This window comes from Pleurodeles waltl, chromosome 3_1 (genome assembly GCF_031143425.1).
Source record: "Pleurodeles waltl isolate 20211129_DDA chromosome 3_1, aPleWal1.hap1.20221129, whole genome shotgun sequence".
Taxonomy (NCBI): Eukaryota; Metazoa; Chordata; class Amphibia; order Caudata; family Salamandridae; genus Pleurodeles; species Pleurodeles waltl.
In genome coordinates this window covers 1172915404-1172937176 of record NC_090440.1, presented here as the reverse complement: position 1 = coordinate 1172937176, position 21773 = coordinate 1172915404, and the positions used below count along the sequence as shown (strand labels likewise).

Below are 21773 nucleotides of genomic sequence, written 5' to 3'. Positions count from 1 at the left end.
CCCAGCAGTGGAAACACGCCATGGTGGTACCTCTCTCGAAAAAACCTCCTCTTGACCCCTTTAAGCCTGAAAATTATCTACCCATCTCATTGATGCCTCTATTCGCCAAGATTGCAGAGAAACATGTGAATAAGCATCTCTCCAGCTATCTGGACTCAATTTGGCTTTCGCCCTTCTAATAGCACAACATTTGCCTTGCTGCTAGCCTCTGAGTCCGCCCATCGGATCTTGAACGAGGCTCGCACTGTAGCTATCCTTATGCTGAATTTCACTGCTGCCTTCGACACCGTATCACACAACATCCCGATCAAGAGAGACTCGAACTGTTGCATTGGCGGTAATGCACTGCTTTGTCTGACTTAATTTCTGCAGGGATGCACCTTTCAGGTCTTTCAATAACCTTTTTGCTCAATGGGGTGTTCCTTGCAGCCAGGAGTACCGCAGGGCTTGTCACTTAGCCCAACTCTTTTTAATGTATATGTCGGCCCACTGGCGGGTTCATTGAGCGTTATGGTTTTATCATTATTTCATGCGTCTGACGCACAAATTGTCATCACCCTCACAAATAGCGAATCAGCCTCTACCTATGCTTGTCAGATGTAGCAGCATGGATGGACCTCAACTGCTTAAAACTGAATGTCAGGAAGATAAATATATTGGTTCTGGGTAGACACAATAATATCTGGTCCAATACTTGGTGTCCTGAAAGCCTCAGTCTTCTATCCTGAACTCCAACCCCCAGCAAATCCAAGGTAACAAATCTAGGCTTCTAGTTTCACAAAAAATGCCCGGATTACTACTCTTGCAAGGAAATGTTTTGGGACGTTGAGATCCTTAAAGAAAATTCTCCATCTCTCAACCTGAATCTTCCCAAAAACTGTAGTCCAGGACCTGGTGATGTCCAGGCTGGAGTGCTGTAATGTCCTCTACTTGGGTGTATCCCAGTCCCGTCTGAGCAGACTTCAGTGGGTTCAGAACGCTGCTGCTCAGTCTCTGTTCAAGCAACCCAAGTGGGCCTTCATCAGACCTGCACTAAGGAAGTTGCACTGACTACAGTGAGGGAAAGAGTCACTTTTAAAGCCCCCTGTATATTATAAAGTTGTGTCTTCCCAGGGCCCTCATTATCTTGAGTCGATGGTGAAACCTTAAGTTCCATCTAAGAACCTAAGATTGGCTGAAGCAAAACGGGCTGTTATTCCAGGATTCATAAGAGCCAGAACAGGAGGCTGCTTTTTTTGGCTTTGTTGCGCCCAAAACATGGAAATCTTTCTTAAGCTATGCGGCAAGCCCCATCCAAAACCATTTTTAGCAGTGGCGGTTTCTTCATGGGGGCGTCGGGGCTCCGCCCTCGTAAGTTGGTAATAAAGAAAAAGGGAAAACAAACTCCCCTAACTCCCTAACAAAAATGCACACACCTCTTGCTTGGGGCTGGGGCCTGGGCAGGGGCTACTCTCACGTGACATGAGACTGGCAGGATCAGGATGATGACGACGCATTCCATTTTCCTCTGGGCAGGGCATGCCCTCCCCTGACTGAGTCTGTTTGCCGGGCTGACAAGCTCACAGCCTGAGGCCTGTGAGGTCATCAGCTCGGCAAAGACATAGCTCCGAGGACCAGTCTCCACCCCCTAATGACGTGTGGATAAAGTTAGCCCCGGGCGCTTCAGGCTGAAGCCCTGTAGCGCTAGGGGCTTCACGTCAGTCAGGATAGTGGAGGATGGCACCCCACCCTTTCCCAATTCGTCACGGAGGGTGGGTCCAGCCCTGTGACAAGTTATGAAATGGAGGGTGGGGTAGAGGCTGCAGGCAGCAATCTCAAAATCGAGTCTGCGCAGTTTGTGTTAGCAAACACGAAATGTCTGCTTCCCGCGCTGCTGTTGGGACTCGGTCGGACGGTAGACTCCCTTCTTCTAAAGAAGTGAAGAAAGAGAGGATGCAGCAGTTATCAGCTCCAGTCTGTGAGTAAAATTACCAGGGCATATTGTTAACGCTTTATGATTCTCATGTCTTGACCAGGGAAGAGAGCGAATACGCAGGCCCCCAGTCTGCTACGGAGCGGAGGATTTGCCCGCTCCAATTCACGCTGGTAGCACTCTCATATTTCATGCTTTCATAAAAAACACGAGAGCAGTGTCTTGATTGGTTCTGAAAGCTGGACTGATTCGGGCTGCACAGCTGACGACACTGTGCATGAGGGAATACAAGTGAAAGTACTGGTACAGAGAGAGCGGCCCGTTTATCTCAAGCTGCAGTATCCAATGTGATGGATTCAGTGCTAATAGACCATTTAAGTTATTGAAATGAAAAACTGTTGAAATTTTATTGTCGTTTTCCCTCAGTGGAGGAATAACCACTCGGTATACTGCCCGATTCACGGATGTACATGCGAGTTAATATTTCGTGTTTAAATAGCCTGCCGTTAATTAGGTTTCTAAGAACTTCCAGCAGAGGAGTAACTTGAAGCGCCAGTGAAGGCCAACATTTGATGCGTTAGGACTAGATGAGTGGGCCTGGGCCTGGGCCTGCAGATTGAGTGCGCCCTCATGTCGAAGAGGAACATGTATGTGTTGTACGGCAGCCTCCAACTTTGCACAAGTGTGTTTTTGTGTGCCGGGGAGTGCACATGTGTATTTGTGTAACTGTCTTTGTATGCGTCCCTGGGACTGTGTGTGCATGTATGTTTGTAGACGCAATTGTGTTTTAGCACATGCATAGCAAATCGTTGGCTAAAGTTTGGCAGCAGGGCAAGCTCAGGAGTCAAGTCCCTAGGCGGTGGCCGGCTGCTAGGCCGTGCATTGGAACAACAGCAACCAGAAGTATGAGTAAGCAGTGTGCCCCTGACTTGTTGCACACACAGGACGCTGCACCCGCTGATTGTGTAGTACATTGGGCACGAGGAATACTGCATTCTGCGCTGAGCATGCCTTGCACAAAGCACAGTGAAATAATTGAGCCAACAATCACCGTGAACGTGGTGCCTTTTAAAGATTGTGCACACAGCTTATTGCACTCAGCCTGCAGATCATGGTGTATAGTTCGCTAAGCAACAATTAGCTTTTACAATGTGCACAATGGGCACTGTAAACTGCACACTCAAAGTACACGCGTGGTGACCACAACTTCTTATCTATTTAGATCACAACGCATGGTGATCAGTACGGACATATCACACTGCATTCAGTACAGCCGGACTTTTACACAACGCAAAACCATGCTGTACACAATTCACATAGTAGTGCATGTCTAATGAACAGCGTAAAATGGTCACGTGCGCAGTAGTTCTCACAATGCTCACTTAAAATGCAGTGCATGTAAGGCAGATAGCACACACTAAACTTTATATAATACATGCAGCATACCTTGGCCATGGATTTTACACTGAGGTGAGTACTCTGAGCAAGGGCCGGCTCTGATTGGGGTGGCCAGCTTAATTAGCGACCACCCCATTTTGGCCATTCGGGTGTAATATACACAGTGCCTCAACTCCCCTCCACTAGAAGGGGCAGTGGCAGCGCTGTCCGAGTGCCTCTGCCATTGGGTATGTGCCACGTACCATCTATGATCTCCAGTCAGCGCAGATTGTTTGTTGAGCACCCTCGTATGGTGGCGCAGTGACATTTTTAGGCCAGAGATCTAAGTATAGGCAGCAATGTCCGGTCTGCTCCTTGTAGCACTGATAGCACTGCAAATAATAGTGTTTTGGGGAAAAGTAACAAACTGAGCAATTTTACTTGTTATTTGTCCATGTGCCATTTTCACCCCTTTCTTGCCACCGTCTATTGTGTTCTACCTGTTACGTTTTTTGCCCTGCCACTTCTAAATTTCTCTGTGAGAAGCCCTCCTCCATAAAGCTGGAGCCCTCTCAAAAAGGGGACAGCACTTCGGTGTATGAATTTGTGCCCCACCAATTTAGAAAGTCAGCAGCCGCCACTGATTTTTAGGGATAAAAAAGCCTAAAACCTGTCTTTTTGATTCTGGTTGGATACATCGCTGGAATGGGCAACACTATTCTCTGGAGTGAGTTTCCTAATACTGGGACACTTCATTAGAAGTAGCTATGTGCTCTATAAATTACATTATTAGTATTGTTATTAGTGCAGTAGTGTGGAGTGGAGTGGCATAGAGTGGAGTGTCCATGGTGTGTTAGCACATTGCCATTACAAACAGCATGTTTTCAATTGAAATGACCATTACATTTGCACAGGATTACAGTTTTACTAATAAAACTATACATTGTGGAAATTGGATCAACTTGTTTAATGGTTTGTTTTGATCATATTAAAGTTTTTTTTCCAAGAGACTTCAGAAATAACAAAAAAATTGCTTTGTTTCTGTGTTCATAATTCTGTATTCTGAAGTACTTAAACAGTTAAGTGTGCTTCCCCCCCCCCCCCCCCCCCCCCCCCCAGAATCCAGCAAAATAGTTGCATAAATCCTTTTACTTCGAGGTCAGAGAAAGAAAAGTAAATAACACCCTTGGAAGACAGTGTCTGACATTTGACCTCCGTCTTTGAATACAGAGCAGTTGTGACGAGATAAGATCAAGATTTAAAGATCTGTTAACAGAAAGCAAGTTCATGGAAGGATACAGAAAAGATTGTTTAGCCAATAGTAGGGACAAACTGAACCTGGTGAGCCTAAAGCAAATAAAGCCAGCAAATGTAAAGCCAGAAAGTGTGAGTTACCAAGTCATTGGTGATGAACGAGCAGAATGCATTCCTATGTCAACTTTCGGAAAGTTCCCAAGATGTCTTTAGCAAATCAGGCAGCTGTGCTATCTGGTAGGCTGTGTCCTAAAAAGACTATTATAAGACAAGAGTTCCATACTCAACCACTAGATGGCAGAATAATGCACAGCATGTGAATCCAGAACATTCTTAAAACTGCAAAACCACTTCTACAGGTAAGTAGCCAATTCATTTTATGTCTTTAAGAACTGAAGAACCCATTGAAAAGTCTCATGCAACATTATTGACTTGTTCCAAGTGGAACCTATCATCACTTTTTTTATGGCGTCTTAAAATTGTGACTCATATCAATGTCTGTTGGTTGTTCAAATTTGTAATTAAACGCGTCACTGATAAATCTTGAGTTTTCCACTGCTCAGTTCTTTAAAAACTCAACTTTTTGGTCCTGTCTTCATGATACACTCTTTGTTATTTACTATGCTTAGAGCTTGTGTTATCATAATCTTTCACAGTGCTGATTTATTTTCTTAACCTAACATAGTCTCTGTAGTTTTCCTCTGCTGTGCTTATAGCTATCTATTATGTCAGCAGCTTACAGGCCATTTGTTTTTTCAGGACAGTATCCCATCATAATCAAGTGTCCAGACTTTTGGGCCTTGTTTACCAGGTGTTAACTTTTAAAACCCGGTCCTTAAAGCAATTTTGTTTTTCTTGAACAAACTAAAATATGTCTTTAATGCGGCATGATGCACAGAGAAGTCATGTCTGTCTTGCCCTCCATACCATTGGTATGTTTGTTTCCCTCCTAGCAGTGGTGTACAAGTTCGGACAAGAATCTCTTCGGTTGTATGTGGAAGCGGTTTGGTTAATTCCCAAGTGTTCACGGGACTCATCTTTATAGAGTTAGTAAAATTTCACTGTTCTTATCATTAATTTCCACCTGGCACTCGTTATATAATAAACATGTGTTTAAAAAGTTGTTTCCACATGACCCTTCGAGTAGGTATGGCAGTTGTAATCCTTTACAGAACATGAAAACCACAATTTGAGTTTTTTCGCAAAAATATACAGCAGTATAATGGAGTTCATGTCACATTATGTAGCAATTGTGTTTCCTTTTTACAGGAAACATATTTTTACCTTATTCTTAGCTCCTTAATATAGCCTTAGAACCCGCCGTAGCGGGCTCTACCGGTTATTAAAGGCCCGCTCCCGCGTTAAATTCGGCTCGGGCATTTAACAAGGGAAAGGGCCTTTTAATAGCCGGTAGAGCCCGCTACGGTGGGTTCTAAGGCTTTTAGAACATTCTGCCACTCAGGGCAGAATGTTCTATTAAAAAAAAAACAAATTGCTCACGGAGCCCGAGGAGATTAAAATCCCCTCGGGCTCCGTGAGGCTTTGTTCACAGCTGTTGCTGTGAACAAAGCGAACATTGGAATGTTGGCGCTGCGGGCTTTTACCAGCCAGTAAAAGCCAGCAGCACTCCAATGTCTTCAATGGACATTCCAATGTTCTAATATAGCCTTAGAACCCGCCGTAGCGGGCTCTACCGGCTATTAAAGGCCCGCTCCGGCATTTAACAAGGGAAAGGGCCTTTAATAGCCGGTAGAGCCCGCTACGGCGGGTTCTAAGGCTATTAGAACATTCTGCCACTCAGGGCAGAATGTTCTATTAAAAAACAAAAAAAAAAAAAATTGCTCACGGAGCCCGAGGGGATTAAAATCCCCTCGGGCTCCGTGAGGCTTTGTTCACAGCTGTTGCTGTGCACATAGCGAACATTGGAATGTTGGCGCTGCGGGCTTTTACCGGCCAGTAAAAGCCTGCAGCACTCCATTGTTTTCAATGGAGCTGCCAACGTTCGCATGTTCTAATTACTCTTAAGTACCTATTTATATTCACTCTATGTTGGTTAGTTGAACTTAGATTGTTTTTCCTGATTGAGGCTCTAGTAGTTTTCCTCCGATTTTATGACTTGGATAGAATGTCCGGATATTATTTTTATGTTCATCTTGTAAAATATTGGTCTATTTGAAATTTCTAATTTCTTAATATCCAACTTCAGTGGATTTATTCTACTATTGTCAATACTTCAAATTGGGTTACAGTTTGTCTCCTCATGGTGTCAGATATTTCAAATTAAGACTACTTCATAGAAAACATATCTGCTCTTCATCTAATCTTTACAGCTTCAGGCAATTAATGTTTATGATACAAAATAAGTCCTCTTGCAATAGCAGTTTTCCAGTATCCCTCCCTGGTAGGGAATTTGTAATCTTTTTACAAATGTGCCATTTCAGCTTTGGTATTGGGTGTCAATGTTTGATGCAATGTTTTGCTAGCTTAAACTTAATATTATTATTCCTGGTTTTAGAGGTATCCTCACCTATGAGAATATGAGTTCAGAGTTTCACAACGTTTGAATCACATGTTGTGTTGGTTTTTATGGACATTTGCTCACCTGTCAATGGGTTTTGGAAAGTAGGTCTTTTAATAATGTCTCTGCAACAAACACAACACAGACACAACTAAATGACTTGTCTTTTAGTTTTATATTTGGGTTTTCTCATATCAACTTTTATCAGGAAATGCAGTTGGTTAGGCTCCGAGTATAAATAAATGATTCTCTGTTTTGCTAATTCTTCTCTCGCTGGATCACTTTGTAAAATTTTCAAGTTCTTTTCCAGGATTTTCTTTAAATTGCTCGTTTTTGCTGTATATGGAAGAATGCACTTAATTTTGTTGTTCTGTTGGGAAGCTTCCTTTCTTAACATTTCTGTAAAATGTGAGGTGTGTCCTGGAAGCACCTCGAAACAAATAAGCTGCAGTTGAAAGAGGGAGTGCAGATAAACTATGTATTGCTTTTTGTTTTTGATACCTTACCTAAGACAATAGGAGTCTGCTTGGGTGGGATTTCCAATTTCGTATATATTCCTTTTATTTTATATCGTTCTTGCAAACACCGAACTGTAGTAAAGTAGAATTGCCGAGCCCCTTCCTATTTGTAAGAGTGCCCTGACAGTGATCTCATTTCGGAATCTTGCTCCTATATGCACACAATTCCCCATCTGTAGCACTTGTGTTTCAGTGATGTGACACCTGACCCACACAGTGTTCTCAACATTCTCCTGCTGTAGACACAGCTTGTCCTTACAGTAGGCTCTTTGCTTAAAAATTCTCCTGTTCTCTGCATAGCTCCTCTGCATAGGTCAATGCTGACCTGACTCATAGCATGCCTATTTCAGCGCAACATCATTGATGCAATGGAATTTTGACTTGCAGCAGTTTATTTATTGGATTTATTTATTCATTGGATGGATTTTTGTTACATAAGGCCTCCTAACTCTGTCCTATCGTACTACCCAAGACTAAAGCGGAGTGTTCTGCTTCTAGTGTGCGTCTGAATCCAGATCTGTGGTTAAGTTCTAGGATATTCTGCCCAATTAACATCAGAAGGCAATAAGCTGGTGCACTCTAAGGGATCAGAATACCTTTGTTCTTCTTGGTAGGGTTTGATTTGGTCCACACACCTATAATGCCAGTGTGTTACTTAAAGGTCCATTAATGCAGTCTGACATCCTATTTTTTTCCCTTTTAATCCATGTGTAGTAATGCAAATCTGTACCTCAGATACGTGTTATTTGAGAGGCTACGTTCTTTTTTACAGTTCTGGGAAATGTAGTGCAAGGTATTTTTTAGGAAATTATTTTTTGTGACAAACTACCACAATCTTAAAGCAGAACGATGATAGCTAATCTTTAAAATATCTCAGTTCCAGACTGATTGTCTTTAGGGAACTCGCTGCATGGTAAAACTTGTCTTGGAAACCACCCTGTTTTTGAAGCCCTGAATTCCCAAAATAGTCTTTCTGCGCTGCCACAGGCTTCAGCAATCCATTTAAGTTCTGAGGTTTCTATGACTGGCTCAGACAGACTTAAGATGCAACAAAGAAATTGATTGTGTTTGACTGCATGTATACAAATTTGCAAGGCTTCGGGGCAGGTAGTCAAATGGATGCGCCTCCAAGATTTGAAACTTATTAAAAATAATATTGATAGTTACACTTCATTCACCTTCTCCAAGCTATGGCTCCTGCTTTGATAAGCTTCAATAAGCCATTAAATCTCATGGTCCTCTTTTTGTAAATGTTTAATTTCCCATGCATGCTTACAATTTCAATCAATCAATGATAATACTTGTAAAGCGTGACTAGTCACCTGCTAGGGTCTCAAGGCACGGGGGTGAGGGAGCAGTAAGTGAGAGGTCATCGAAGAACAGAAGGGATCAGGTGAAGAACCAAGTTTTGAGGTCCTTTCTGAATTGCAATAGAGTGGGAGATCTGCTGAGGTGAGAGTTCCAGGTCTTGGTGGCGTTCTGGGAAAAGGATCTTCCTCCTGCTATGGCGTTTCGGATGCGTGGGACGGTGGCGACTGCGAGGTCGGCAGAGCAGAGCTGTCTGGTGGGTATGTTGAAGTGGAGTCTTTGGTTGAGGTATTCTGGTCCGGTGTTGTGGAGGGCTTTGTAGGCGTACATGAGAAGCTTGAATGCGATTCTCTTGTCTATTAGGAGCCAGTGCAGGTCTCTCAGTAGAGCAGAGGTGTGGCTGTGTTTGGGGGTGTTCATGATGAGATGGGCGGAGGCATTCTGATGCGTTGCAGTCTTTTTTGTACCTTGGTGGTGGTTCGGGCTTAGAGTGCGTTGCCATAGTCTAGGCAGCTGCTGACGTGGGCCTGTGTGTCTGTTCTTTTTGGTTTCGGTTGGGATGCATTTGAAGATCTTCCAGAGCCATGCGCATGGTGTTGAAGCAGGCAGAGGAGACTGCGCCGACTTGACGGTTCATTGAGAGTGCTAAGTCCAGGATGAAGACGAGGTTGCGGGCGTTGTCTGTGGGGGCCGGAGCGCTTCTGAGGGCAGTGGGCCACCAGCAGATGTCCCAGGCTGAGGGGTTGTTGCCGATGATGAGGACTTCTGTTTTTTTTGGTATTAAGCTTGAGGCAGCTCTCCTTCATCCAGGCGGCGACTGCCCTCATTCCATTGTGGAAGTTGGTTTTGGCTGTGTGCAGGTCGTTAGTGAGGGAGATGATTAGCTGAGCGTCAGCGTATGAGACGATGTTGAGTGCGTGGTGTCTAGCGATGGTGGCTGGGGGGGCCATGTAGCGGCTGAAGAGAGTGGGGCTCAGAGAGGAGCCTTGCAGGATGCCGTAGGTCATCTTGATGGCCTCTGAGTAGAGGGGGGGTGGAGTCAGACTCTTTGGGTTTTGTCAGAGAGGAAGGAGGTGATCCATTCTAGTGCTTTGTCTCGGATGCCGGCGTCGTGGAGACAAGTCTGTAGTGTGCGGTGGGAGATGGTGTCGAAGGCGGCAGACAGGTCAAGGCGGATGAGAGCCGTGGTCTCACCCCGGTCTAGGAGGATGCGGATGTCGTCTGTGGCGGTGAGGAGGGGGCAGTATTGGTGCTGTGGTTGCTCCGGAAGTCTGACTGTGAGGAGTCCAGGATGTTGTGGAGTTCGATGTGTCCGGTGAGTTGTCTGTTGACAGCCTTTACTATGAACTTAGCTGGGAAGGGGAACAGAGAGATGGGCCGGAAGTTCTTGAGGTCGTCTGGGTCTGCAGTGGGTTTCTTAAGTAATGGCTTGATTTCGGCATGTTTCCAGCTTTCTGGGAAGGTGGTGGTTTCGAAGGAGCGGTTGATGATGTGCCGGAGTTTGGGAGCGATGGTGCTGCTTGCTTTGTTGAAAAGGGGGGGGGGGCAGGGATCGGAGGGAGAGCCTGAGTGGATGGAGTTGGTGATGTTGAGGGTTTCTTTGTCAGAGACATTGGCCCAATCGAGTAGGTAGTGGGGGTTTGGAGGCGCTACGGTGGTGCATATGTCGGTGGTGGGCGTGGGAAGGTCCTGAGTGGGGAAGCTGTCATGGATGTCTGCTGTCTTGCGGTGGAAGTAGGTGGAGAGGTTATTGCAGAGTGCTTGTGAGGGGAGGATATCTGTGGAGTTCGCTCTGGGGTTGGTCAGTTCGCTGATGATTGCGAGGAGTTCCTTGCTGTTGTGTGCGTTGTTATTGATGTGTTCCTGGAAGGCGTTTCTCTTTGTGGTCCTGATGAGTTGGTGGTGTGTGTTTAGGGCTGTTTTGAAGGCTTCATGGTTGGTGGGGGTCTTGTCGGTGCACCATTTTCTTTCTAGGTATCTTCATATTTGTTTGGACTCCTTGAGGGCAGTTTCGTTGATGGGGGCTAAACTGTTGGCGCAGTCTGTGATCCAGTTGATGAGGTCTTGGGCAGCTGTGTTAGTTTTTAGGAAGTCTGGGGGGGGGGTGGTGAGTTGTTGAGACTGGTGAGTAGCTGGTCCTTGGTGATCTTGTTCCAGCTTCTGGGGGGGGTGGGGAGGAGGGTTAGGTGAGCCAGGTGTCGGTCGGGGTTTTGCTGAAGGTAAAATGGATAAAGTGGTGGTCGCTCCATTGGAGTTCGGTGATGTGGCTAATGGTGAAGTGGTTGCTGGCGGTGAAGATGAGGTCGAGTGTGTGTCTGGCGGAATGGTTGGGTGAGGTGATGAGTTGCTTGAGTCCAAGATTGGCGAGGTTTTCAAGCAGCGTCGTGAAGTTGTTGTCATTGGGGTTCTCCAGGTGGAAGTTGAGGTCCCAGAGGAGGATGTAGTCCTATGAAGCGAGTGCGTGGTTGGTGGCAAGGTTGGCGATGGTGTCACAGAATGGGGGGTGGGGGCCTGGCTGCCTGTAGATGAGTGTGCCCGCAAAGTGGTGTTATGGTTGGTTCCAATCTGGAAGTGGAGGAGTTCCATGTTGGTTGTGGAGCCTTCGGTGTTGGTGGAGAGGCGTAGGGAGACTTGTGAACGATGGTGATGCCTTCCCCGGGGCGGTTCGTGCAGTCTTTGCGGATGATCTTGTAGCCATCTGGGATGGTGATGGCGATGTCTGGAGCCGAGGAGGAGTTAAGCCAGGTCTCTGTGAGAAAGGCGACGTCCGGGGATGTGGTTTTGATGAGGTTCCAGAGTTCAATGGCGTGGCTGTGGATGGAGCGAGTGTTGATCAGGATACATTTGAGGTTGTGTTCTGCTTTGTGGGTCCTCGGGGGTGGGCTTGAGTGAAGGAGGCCAGTGAATTTGCAGTGGCGACAGGTGAAGGGTCCTTTGGTGTTGCTTGGTGATGCCTGCTTACAGTAGTGGTCATGTCCCGGGTTGAGAGGGATGAGTGCTGCTGGTGTGTAGCGGTGGTGGGCGAGAGGTCCAGGGGTCCTGGCGCCGGTCACCATTAAGTAGGGAGGGGGGAGGAGAGGACAGCGTGGATGCGGGAGCAGGAACGTGTGAAAAAGGGGGGTAGCAGCGGCGGGGAGAATGAGAGAGAGGAGGGGGCAGGGCAGCAGGGGCTGAGAGAAAGAGAGATGCGAGAATGAGAGGAGTGAGGAGAAAAATGAGGAAAAGATAGAGGAAAGCGCAGAAAGTGAAAGGCACAAAAACAGCACTCAAAAGAAATAAACGAGGAGAAAAGAACAGAGGGGGAGAGGACAGCCCAGCAGAAGAGCAGAGCTCTCCCACTAGACACCAGGGATGAGGCGCAGGCATAAGCCTGCGGGTGGAGGAAGGCCTTGAACGTCGGACCGAGGTCAGAGTTTAAGTCAGAATGGGCTTCCACTTACTGGTGGAGCGATAGGGAGGCAGAGCAGTTCACTGACCAGGCCGGTGAGGTTGCTCTTCCTGCTTCACAGCGGCCGCCATTAAGTAGGGAGGAGCGGGGGCGGACAGGACAGCCTGGAGGCGGGAGCGCGAACAGTGTGAAAAAGGGGGTGGGCCAGGGGTCAGCAGCAGCAGGGAGAATAAGAGAGAGGAGGGGGCAGGGCCCCAGGGGCAGCAGCGGCGGATAGAGTGAGAGAGAGAAGAGAAAACCCAATATTCTGGTAGTGCATTAGGAAATCGGAATCGGAATCTCCATTTCACCTCATCCAAAGAAATGAATGAGGGTGAAATTAAGAAGGTCGGTTAATGAAACTGATCAGTACATAAGGATGAAAGTGATAGTGTATTATTACAGGACAAATAACAGTGGCATGAAAACAAGCATCCTCTTCACTAGTATCGTAGCACAGATATAGTTTTTATGTCCATATAAAGTAGAAAATGGCACTAGAGTACCACGGCACCTACCAGCGTGGGCCAACAGCAGCCTGCCAAGTAGTATTAACACTGAAATCCACTTTGCTAACAAAACCCTAAAACCTTTAGTTTGTGTCAACCGCATTTCCAATCATTCCCGCACTAAAAAGAAAACTTGGCTCTAGTTACTTTCAAATCCTCCACACCCCAATTCTGGCATAAAAATTCCAATGTTCGCTCTAGCAGCCCAACCACAGATCACACCATCTTGGCCATCGTCTGTAGTAGAAATCCTATCCTTTCAGGAACTCTATGGTTCTTTATGCTCACAATTTCACTGTACCTCTCCTTAAAAGAAGCATCTGGCGCATGTCATCATTCCCTGACTAAATAATCATACTTTCTTGATAAATAGGCTCTGCAGATATAATGCCACTTTCTGTAATTTCACCGACCAGCTCACCTCTGACAATAACTTGCAGAATTTGCTGTGGAACAATACCAGTACATTGGCATTAATTACTATTTTGACTGTTGATAGCAAAGAAAGGTTGAACATGGGGGTGGCAGCTCTCGAATCACCACAAACCTTTTGCTTACCCTTTTCCTTATCTTTTAAATTCCTCTTCATCTGAGCCATCTTGCCTCAATCTCTCATGCTGTTTACACTACACCAAACGATTCCTCTTAGTGAGCTCCTCTACCATCTCTCTTGCAAACTGCAATCTGTTGCAGAGCCTACGTTGCTTCTTTTCAGGGTTATGGCCACTGGCATCTGATTGTAAAGAGTTCTTTCCAATCTGCCCCCTTTCAGCGTGCAGAATTTCTGGTTCTTTGCATTTAATTTGTAGCATGTTGTTATTACTGTGTATTTACACTGAGTTAGTAAATGTTAAGGTGTCTTGGATTAAGCTTGTTCTTTTGTTGCATTGGGCTGTGGTATCTGCTATGGGTAGAATGGAATCTTCCATTTATTTGTTGTTGTGTTGGTGGTGTAAGTCATTGTTTTGAAGCTAGGTGTTCTTGAAGGGGCAGATAGAGAAGAAGGGTATCTTGCTAGAGTAAGAACACGCTACTTTTGGTTGAGGGCAGTACTGAGACTGGTCGGATGCCAGGTTCATCCTATTTGCGGAGTTAAGTCTCTTGCAACATTCTGCAAGAATACAAGGGTTCAGTTGATTGCTTTTTTTTTTTTTTTTACAGACATTTAAGGTATTCATTAAAGACCAGGTGGATTGGCGATGTCATGGTTGAGTCCTTGCATTACAGGCCTCATTACCTGCTTTTGCTGTTTAAATTTGGCTAATGGAGTACCTTAATTACTTGACCAAAGGATTGTCGATGGTGCATAGTGCCTGGCAGGGTTCTGTAAAGAACCTTGAACTTTGGCCCAAAGTACTTTGTGCACTGTGCAAAGGGCTTTCAATGTGATGCGAAATTAAACTGCTTTAGTGGTCCATTTTCTTTGCTCTTTGCCATTTGTTTTATCTCCTTTCCCCTCATCACCTTTGATGTAGTGGCTAAGCCTAGCTACCTCCTAAGACATTTTGCTGCCTATGTCCCCTGAGGGTTTTGACACAGACGTACCTGAGATAGACATTATGTAGGCAGTGGGATCTCGGGGCAGCTGATGGAGCCTTTAGCTTTCCTTTTGTATGAAAGCTCGCCAACAGCTTGCCAAGCCGTTGATCAGTACAAATGATTGTTGTTCATGTACAATTGGCCATTCTGGCGCTTAGCCAGTCCAGGTTCAATGAATCTGCATTGTATTCTAAACCAAACCCTTAGTTAATTGCCCGCAGTGTACACAAGTTCTACTGTATACAGCAATAAAATAGGATGAACAGCTATCCATATATTCCAGAGCAAGAGCTAAAAGACATCGCAAACAAGTAAATATCCTCTAAAAGCTTGCAGTTGCACGGGAGATGTAATTGCTTCTCGCCTTGCTAGAAAGTTGATTGTTAGATTGTCTAATCACAAGAAGTGGTGGTAAGCCTGTGTGGTCTTGCAGTGATATAGTTTGCTGGGTTGTATTTTGCTCCTTTGCTTGTTAAATTGCCCATAAAGCTGATAGGTCATTGGTTAACAACCTCCTGTCCTGAGTGAGCCCCTTTTAAGAGATGATGTCACCTTTTGTGCTGTTTTGGTACATGGGACTTGTGATTATTGCAGAAGTGCAGATTTACTCAGAAAATATTTGTCTTTTCTCTAGGCACTGGCTGCCAATGCTGGTACTGGCTTTGCCGTTGCTGAGCCTCAAGTGGCCATGTTTTGTGGGAAGCTCAACATGCACATGAACATACAGACTGGAAAATGGGAACCAGACACATCCGGATACAAGAGCTGCTTTGATACCAAAGAAGAGGTTCTGCAGTACTGCCAAGAGGTAATTATAATTGTATTGATATAACACTTACTACCCCTGAGGAGGCGTCAAAACACTTTTCAGTGAGTAGCACGCTACTCCGGAACCCAAGAGAAATTAGTGGGGGATTAGTATAGGGAAATATGAGTACAGTATTAGTTAATTTGAGCAGAGGATATGTGAGTTTGTTAGTTAGTTTGACTAGAGTAATGGAGGGAGGAATCCAGATGTGTTAATTGGGAGTTTATAGTAATAGGATGAGGCTTGGGATGAGTGATGGAGAGATAGCGGAGGGAGAAGTCTGTGGAAAGGGGTTAGGGAGATCATAGTAGCAGAAGGGGGTTAGGATGAGTCAAAGGTGAGATAAGTGAGGGAAAATTTAGTAGCGTGGTTTAGGAGATCAGAGAAGTAAACAGAGGTATGGGGTGAGCTAGGAGCGGTAGAGGAGGGAAGAGCTTAGGCAGGGTTATTTTAAGATGGATTCCAGTGTAATTCATTGCTCCACCCTTTACTCTGCAACAAATATTTAATACCTTTTGACTTTTGTAGAAGCAAAAACCTACAACTCGAGAACATTTCAATGTTCATCTAGCTTGAAGCACTTCAAAATTATATTGTCTGTTCTCTCTGTGATGAATTATCTGTTTTGTTGTTTAGTTAAGCACTGCCCATATCTTTTGAATGTACATTTTCCGGCCATTGTGCTTTGTAGTCTGAGTGCTCACTATATATACTGTGGCATTAACTTCTTTTTGGCGGTAGTCTCATTTCAGAGATCATGCCTTCACAAGCATGTTATTGGAATAGACTCCACAGCCTGATTAAGCAATGTCACAAGCCTTATGTACTGAAGCATCACCAGGTACCTAAAAGCCTTAAAGGTGTCTGTCACTTCTGTTGGTGGTCATACCATTTTGTAGGTGTGTCCATCATGGCGGGGACAAGGGACTGAGAGGCTGCGAGTGGGGAGAAGCAACACACAGGGCAGGGCTGGCGCAGAGAAGCAATGTGCCACAGCAACATTCAGCAGGTGGGCAGAAGCACACGGCTCGGGAAGCAACAGAGAAAGGAAGTACAGGAGATGGCAAGCACAACATGGAGGAGGGTGGTAAGAAACACTTAGGTGACAGAGCAACAGAGTTGAGAGAGAAGTGTGTGAGAGTCAGCTATAAAACACACACTCCCGTGGCGTGCTTAGTGCTATGGCAGAGGAAACCTAGATGGCATACTAGAGGTTGTAACGAGGCTATACTCCAGGGGAGGGACAAACAGAAGATAGACAAGCTGTGTCACAAATAAGAATCAGCCGAATGAGTGATAGGAAAGACAACCAGTGGTAAGCAGAAGCAGGTTTCAATCACCTGTATGTTCTTGGAAAGCCCCCAGTAGGCTTGACCTAAAAAACAAATTAGTTCTTGTGAGACCACAGATAAGGGCACAAACACTAAAGACAGCTTGCCAAAGGGGTGAGAAACACCCGTCCACCAAGAAAGTGCAACTCTGCTAAAGATAACATGGGACTTTGGACTCTGTCCGCTTAGTGCTGTGTATAACTGGGGTAGAGTTGTTCTGGGTATGGAAGGCATAAGTCTTTTGAGACACCATTTATACTTTGGTAGGTCTCCAGAAGGGACTTGGAGAAAGACATGGGAGTGACCATGATCTCTTGACACTTTATCTTAACTGATCCTTGTTTAGTGATGTATCTGATCCCATCAAAAAAACAGAAGCTTATCTATCTATCACCAATAATGAAAGGAATGTAAACCGTGAATATGTAACCAACTTTTATCTGCCATAGCTGCAATGTACAAAACCTTTTTCTAGTTCTTTCAATTAGCCAAAGTTTGGAGAACGCATCTCTTCTATTGAAAGCCCTTTCAACATGTTTCACAGAGCTAAAAAGTTCTCCTTAAAAGAACCAAAAAACAAATTAACGAAACATCAGGAACACAAGCATGGTATAATAAAGATTTTCGAGCCGCCAAGATCATACTCCATGAAAGTAGCTTCTAGAACAAACTAGCACATACTAGCCCACTGGGATCATAAAAAATATTTGAAATTGGTGATCCACGTCTCACCCCATGAGTGGGTTGAACACTTCAGGAGACTATACCCAGATGGAAATACTATAGCAGTTCCCACCGCTAAATGAAATGACACTACCAGGTCCCTTATAGCATGCCCTTTTAGGCTCCTAGATGGAAATATTTCAGTTTATGCTTGCATAAAATCCGCCGGCTACCATATGCCCAGTGGTAACACGCCACCTTATATTTTCAGTGAGTGAAACCCAGAGAACTGGGAAGGTTCATGGATTAGACAAACTTCTGCAAATGTGTACCACTCAGAGCCCTCTGCAGTAGCCAGAGCTTCAGACCCTACTACATGGAAAGATGTGGAGATTGTCCCAGTTCATAAGAAGGGCTGTCGTAATATACCTGGAATATACTGTCCTATTGGAAGATGTTCTCCTAAGCAAGTCATTAACAAACTAACCGCCTGAATGCTAGATAATGCGATCCTTGGCCATTTCCAGGTGGGGGTTAGATTGAAGAATAGTACAGCGGACCAGGTATTTTGCTCTCTTATGATTGGATGGAAGGTAGTGAACATTAATCAGAGTAGCCTCCATGTAGCCACTGCTGATATAAAGGCAGCTTTCAGTACAGTTCTTTCAGTATGGCTCCTACGGAGAAACTTTGGGAGATCCTAACGGGGGCAGGGGGGGAGGGGTGGAGGTCCAGTCTGCTCTACTGGATGTGATAATATGTATTCACACAAATAATTTTGAATAGGTGCGAAGGTACCCACATGCTGAATTAACGGAGACTATAGGTATCAGCAAAGTTGTGGACAGGATTGTGTTTTGTCACCTCCTCATTTTTTTCTGTTTATGAACATCTGTGTAGACTAGCTAAGTAATTGTGAGAACGCATTAAAAACTACGTTTATGTCCATAGGTCTTCATAAGAACTTTAGGGGTAGACTAACATTGGGCAAGACTTCCTTGAAGAGAGTGTCAGGATTTGACTACCACAGTCCTGGTCCTCACAAACCTCTAGGAGTGCTGTTTTGCTGAAAATCGGTGGAAGCCATAGCCAGGTTTGCTATCTGAACTTTCTTTCACACAGTATCCCCAGCAATAGAAATCTTCAAAGCACAAGCAGTTAGTGCAGCATTGTATGGCTCACACATCTCTGAGGGTTTTGTAATGTTGACACGCTCGGGGTTACTGAAAACAGTTTTATAGAACTTTGAGACTCACAAAAAGTACCCCAGTAATATCTTTGAGAGGAGGGATTCAGAAATATCCCTGAAAGTCGTACTCTAAACAAGAGTCCCTGACGTGGGGTATATTAAGAGTGCTCTGACAGCATTAGGTTTTAGAGATTATTGTTATGACATCTCTTTTGTTACACCCACTTTGCATAAACTTGTGAAAGCCAGATGTTGGTATTGTGAATGGCAGAAGTTGCAGACAGTTCCATCAATGGGTAATCTGACGAATTCATATTTGACAATGAAATGTGAACCAAAATTTGAAGAGTTTGTTTTATATTTCATCAATTTAAACCAGAAGTTTGCAAATCAAGCTGAGATTAGGTATTCACATTAGCCTCTTTTAACAGGTGGCACACGTATGGCACTGAATCTAAACAACGCCATAATAGCTATTAGGCTGAGGAAAGTGAGGAACATTTATATCGTTTTATTGCACTGCCTATTCAAAGCAATATTGCGTTTGATTACTCCGCTCTGCCATTTGTTAGAAATAAGTTGTTATAAAGACGCATTGAGGATCTGCAAATGTGAGACAAAGCCTCCCTCGTACCCCCAATCACTATGTGATGTTTCCCGTTTCAGACTTTAGTCAACCTGGCACTTGAGATCAAGAATCCCGAGAACACATTATGAGGGATAGCCGCAGCCTTCGTTTTTTTTCTGAAATGTTGTTTAACTGTTGTATCTGTGTTGTTAACCCTGGTTTAATCTCGGTTATAATATGCAAAATACTTTAACTGTAAACATGTCTTCATCTGTTTTGAGTATGGATTTTATCTGGGTTGAGAATAATCATTAACATACTATTCGGGAGCCCTTCTTGTGAAGACTATTGACTTGGGTAGTATGTTACTAAATTGCATCTCACTCCATGGTTAGCACTACATCGAGGGTTACTACACAACTCAGATTTTTTTCATGCTTTGCGCCGCTCCTTTCATCAAAATTAAAATTGTATAATTATATTGTAGCATTTATATAGTACTTCACAACTTATTAATATTGGTAGTAGTTTGTACACTCTAAATTTAATTACTATCCCAAGTACTCATTTATTAAATTAATGAATACAATGATTAATACAATTAAGTTACCTTAAACTGCCATGCAAATAAATGTTTTTATATTGTAATAAAATGCCTTTTGAAAGGCAGTCAATTGTTTCTGGGAGGTATCTTCGGTGAGTATTACCTTTCAGTTTTAGTGCCTGAGAGCCACAGTATTACTGCACCGAAGTTGAAAGTTGCTCTCTAGATAACAAGGGCAAATGAGTGAGGCTTGCTGTAGGTGGTGGTAGTGTTTAGAAACACGTTTATTCAACAGGTAGGTAAATGTAATGTTTGCTATACTCAAAGCTTTAAATTGTCTATACTATTGGTCTTTTGGGGAATATTTTCTTACGGGACTCCATTAGGATGTGCTCTAGGATTTTCATATTTCAAGTCTGGTTTGTGCAAAGATACAGACGTAAGGACTCTGGACCACCATTTTCATGAGGGCTATTCGACCCACCAGCGAGAGCGGCAGACTGACTCATCTCTCCACATCTCTTGCCAGTGCTTTAATCGCGACCTCATAGTTATCCACCATTACTATCTTAGGGTCTGTATGGACTCGGATGCCTAGGTACCGAACCGATCCAGTTTCCCACTTAAGGGGGAAATCCACATCCACTGGAGCCATGGCCGGCGTCAGGGGGTACACAATGGACTTATCCCAGTTAATCCGTAAACCAGGTAGGGTGCCGTATTTTATAATCTCCCTTATTATTGGTGTTACGTTGTGGGTCTCGGATATATAGCAAGGTGTCGTCCGCATATGCAGAGATCACCAAATTATAGTTCTGGAAACGGAGACCCCAATGACTGATACTCTCACAACGCACATCAGAGACATGTGGTTGAAGGAACACAGGGAATTTCCCTTTCTATTGGGAAATAAAAACTCACCTGTGATTATACGCTAAAAGGCTTCACCTCAACTTCTGAGGACAGGATGATGGAGCGTGTAATGAGGGACGAGGGCCCTTGGAGGAAAAGGTCCATGGGAAGTCTGAGGCATCTGACATCTTTGAAGTTGAGAGAAAGACTATGGTAATTGAGGCAGAGATAGAGAATTTAAAGACAAAACCCTTTGGGGAAGTCATGACGGTGCTGAAGAAGCAAGACCAGTATGAGTTAAAAAGCTGACACAGAAGTCCATCTCAGTAGAGCAGACAAAAACACTTGAGGCGGGTCAGGACACCCACATAGGAGAAGGATTAATTTTCATTGCTGATCCTGAAGACTTGTGGTTCGGCAGCCCAGAGAAAGAAATGTTGTGGAAAGACACTGAGGCAGAATCACCTCCGGAGGAGACAGAAACTTATTGTCTAGAGGCCATCCCCTCCAGACGATATCTACACATACTGTGCAGTTGTAAATGAAAAAGGCAGCAGATGTCTTGGGAGTGGAAATGGAAGTGGAGAAAGAAGATGCATGTTTCTCACGGAAACACTAATCTGTTATATTTTTTCAACAAAAAAAAGAAGGAAACTAGAAGCTCCCCAGAGTAGTGCAGCAGGGTAAGAAGGTTTTCTCGAAGCTGGTGACTGCGAAATGTAGAAAAGAATTTGGGAGCATTCACTCAATATCCTAAATAAATCCAGGGACATGAACAGCCAGACCCTCTTATAGTGTCCACAGCAAGGAAGTGAGCCATGTCCCCTACATCCATGGGCCCCCTGTCAGTTTCGGAAGAGAAATGGAGAGAGCCCCTGCCACGCAGGTTTGCTGACTCAAACTCCTTGTTAAATCAGCATGACCACCAATACTAGGAGGAAATGAAAGACCATATGTTAAATCTCCCAGCGTAATACCTCACAAAAATATAATTGGGGTGAAGTCTGTCTTCAACGCTCTGGACGCAGCCAGTGGACAACTGGCTACGAGAACTGTCATGCAGAGACATGTGTAGTGAATCCTAGTTTGTTTTAATGGGATACCAGGAGTTGGCTTAGCCTCTGGCTTGCAGACTCGTGCCCCAGTCACCTAGTGACTTTTAACCTACTTAGCTTGCTCTGTCTTAGCCCATTTAATTATTTAATTCATCTAAGATGGCAGCCTTGTTTATAGTTAGGCCAATTGTCTTGTTTTTCATTATCAGTGCCACCGTGCTAAGGCGTCAAGATCAACAATAAAGACAAACAAACAGTAGGTGTTCACACGTTGGGATTTTCCCTCTCTATACTTTCAAAGGATTGTTTATAATAATTGCCGTTTGAAGCATGTCTGTTATCTATTGTTTGGGAACACACCTACGTCAGGGGTCCTGGTAGATCTGCATAAGTACATCGCA

The 21773-nt window shown here is 44.5% G+C and overlaps 1 protein-coding gene across 8 annotated transcripts in view; it reads left to right on the top strand.

The window, feature by feature from the left end:
* The window catches only part of APLP2 (amyloid beta precursor like protein 2), a 438018-nt gene that overhangs the window by 155728 nt on the left and 260517 nt on the right, over window positions 1-21773 (top strand). For all 8 annotated transcript variants that reach the window (XM_069224475.1, XM_069224476.1, XM_069224474.1 and 5 more), the window contains exon 2: window positions 14997-15170. In XM_069224475.1, coding sequence (XP_069080576.1) covers window positions 14997-15170 — 174 coding nt within the window. The remainder of the gene's footprint in view (window positions 1-14996; window positions 15171-21773) is intronic.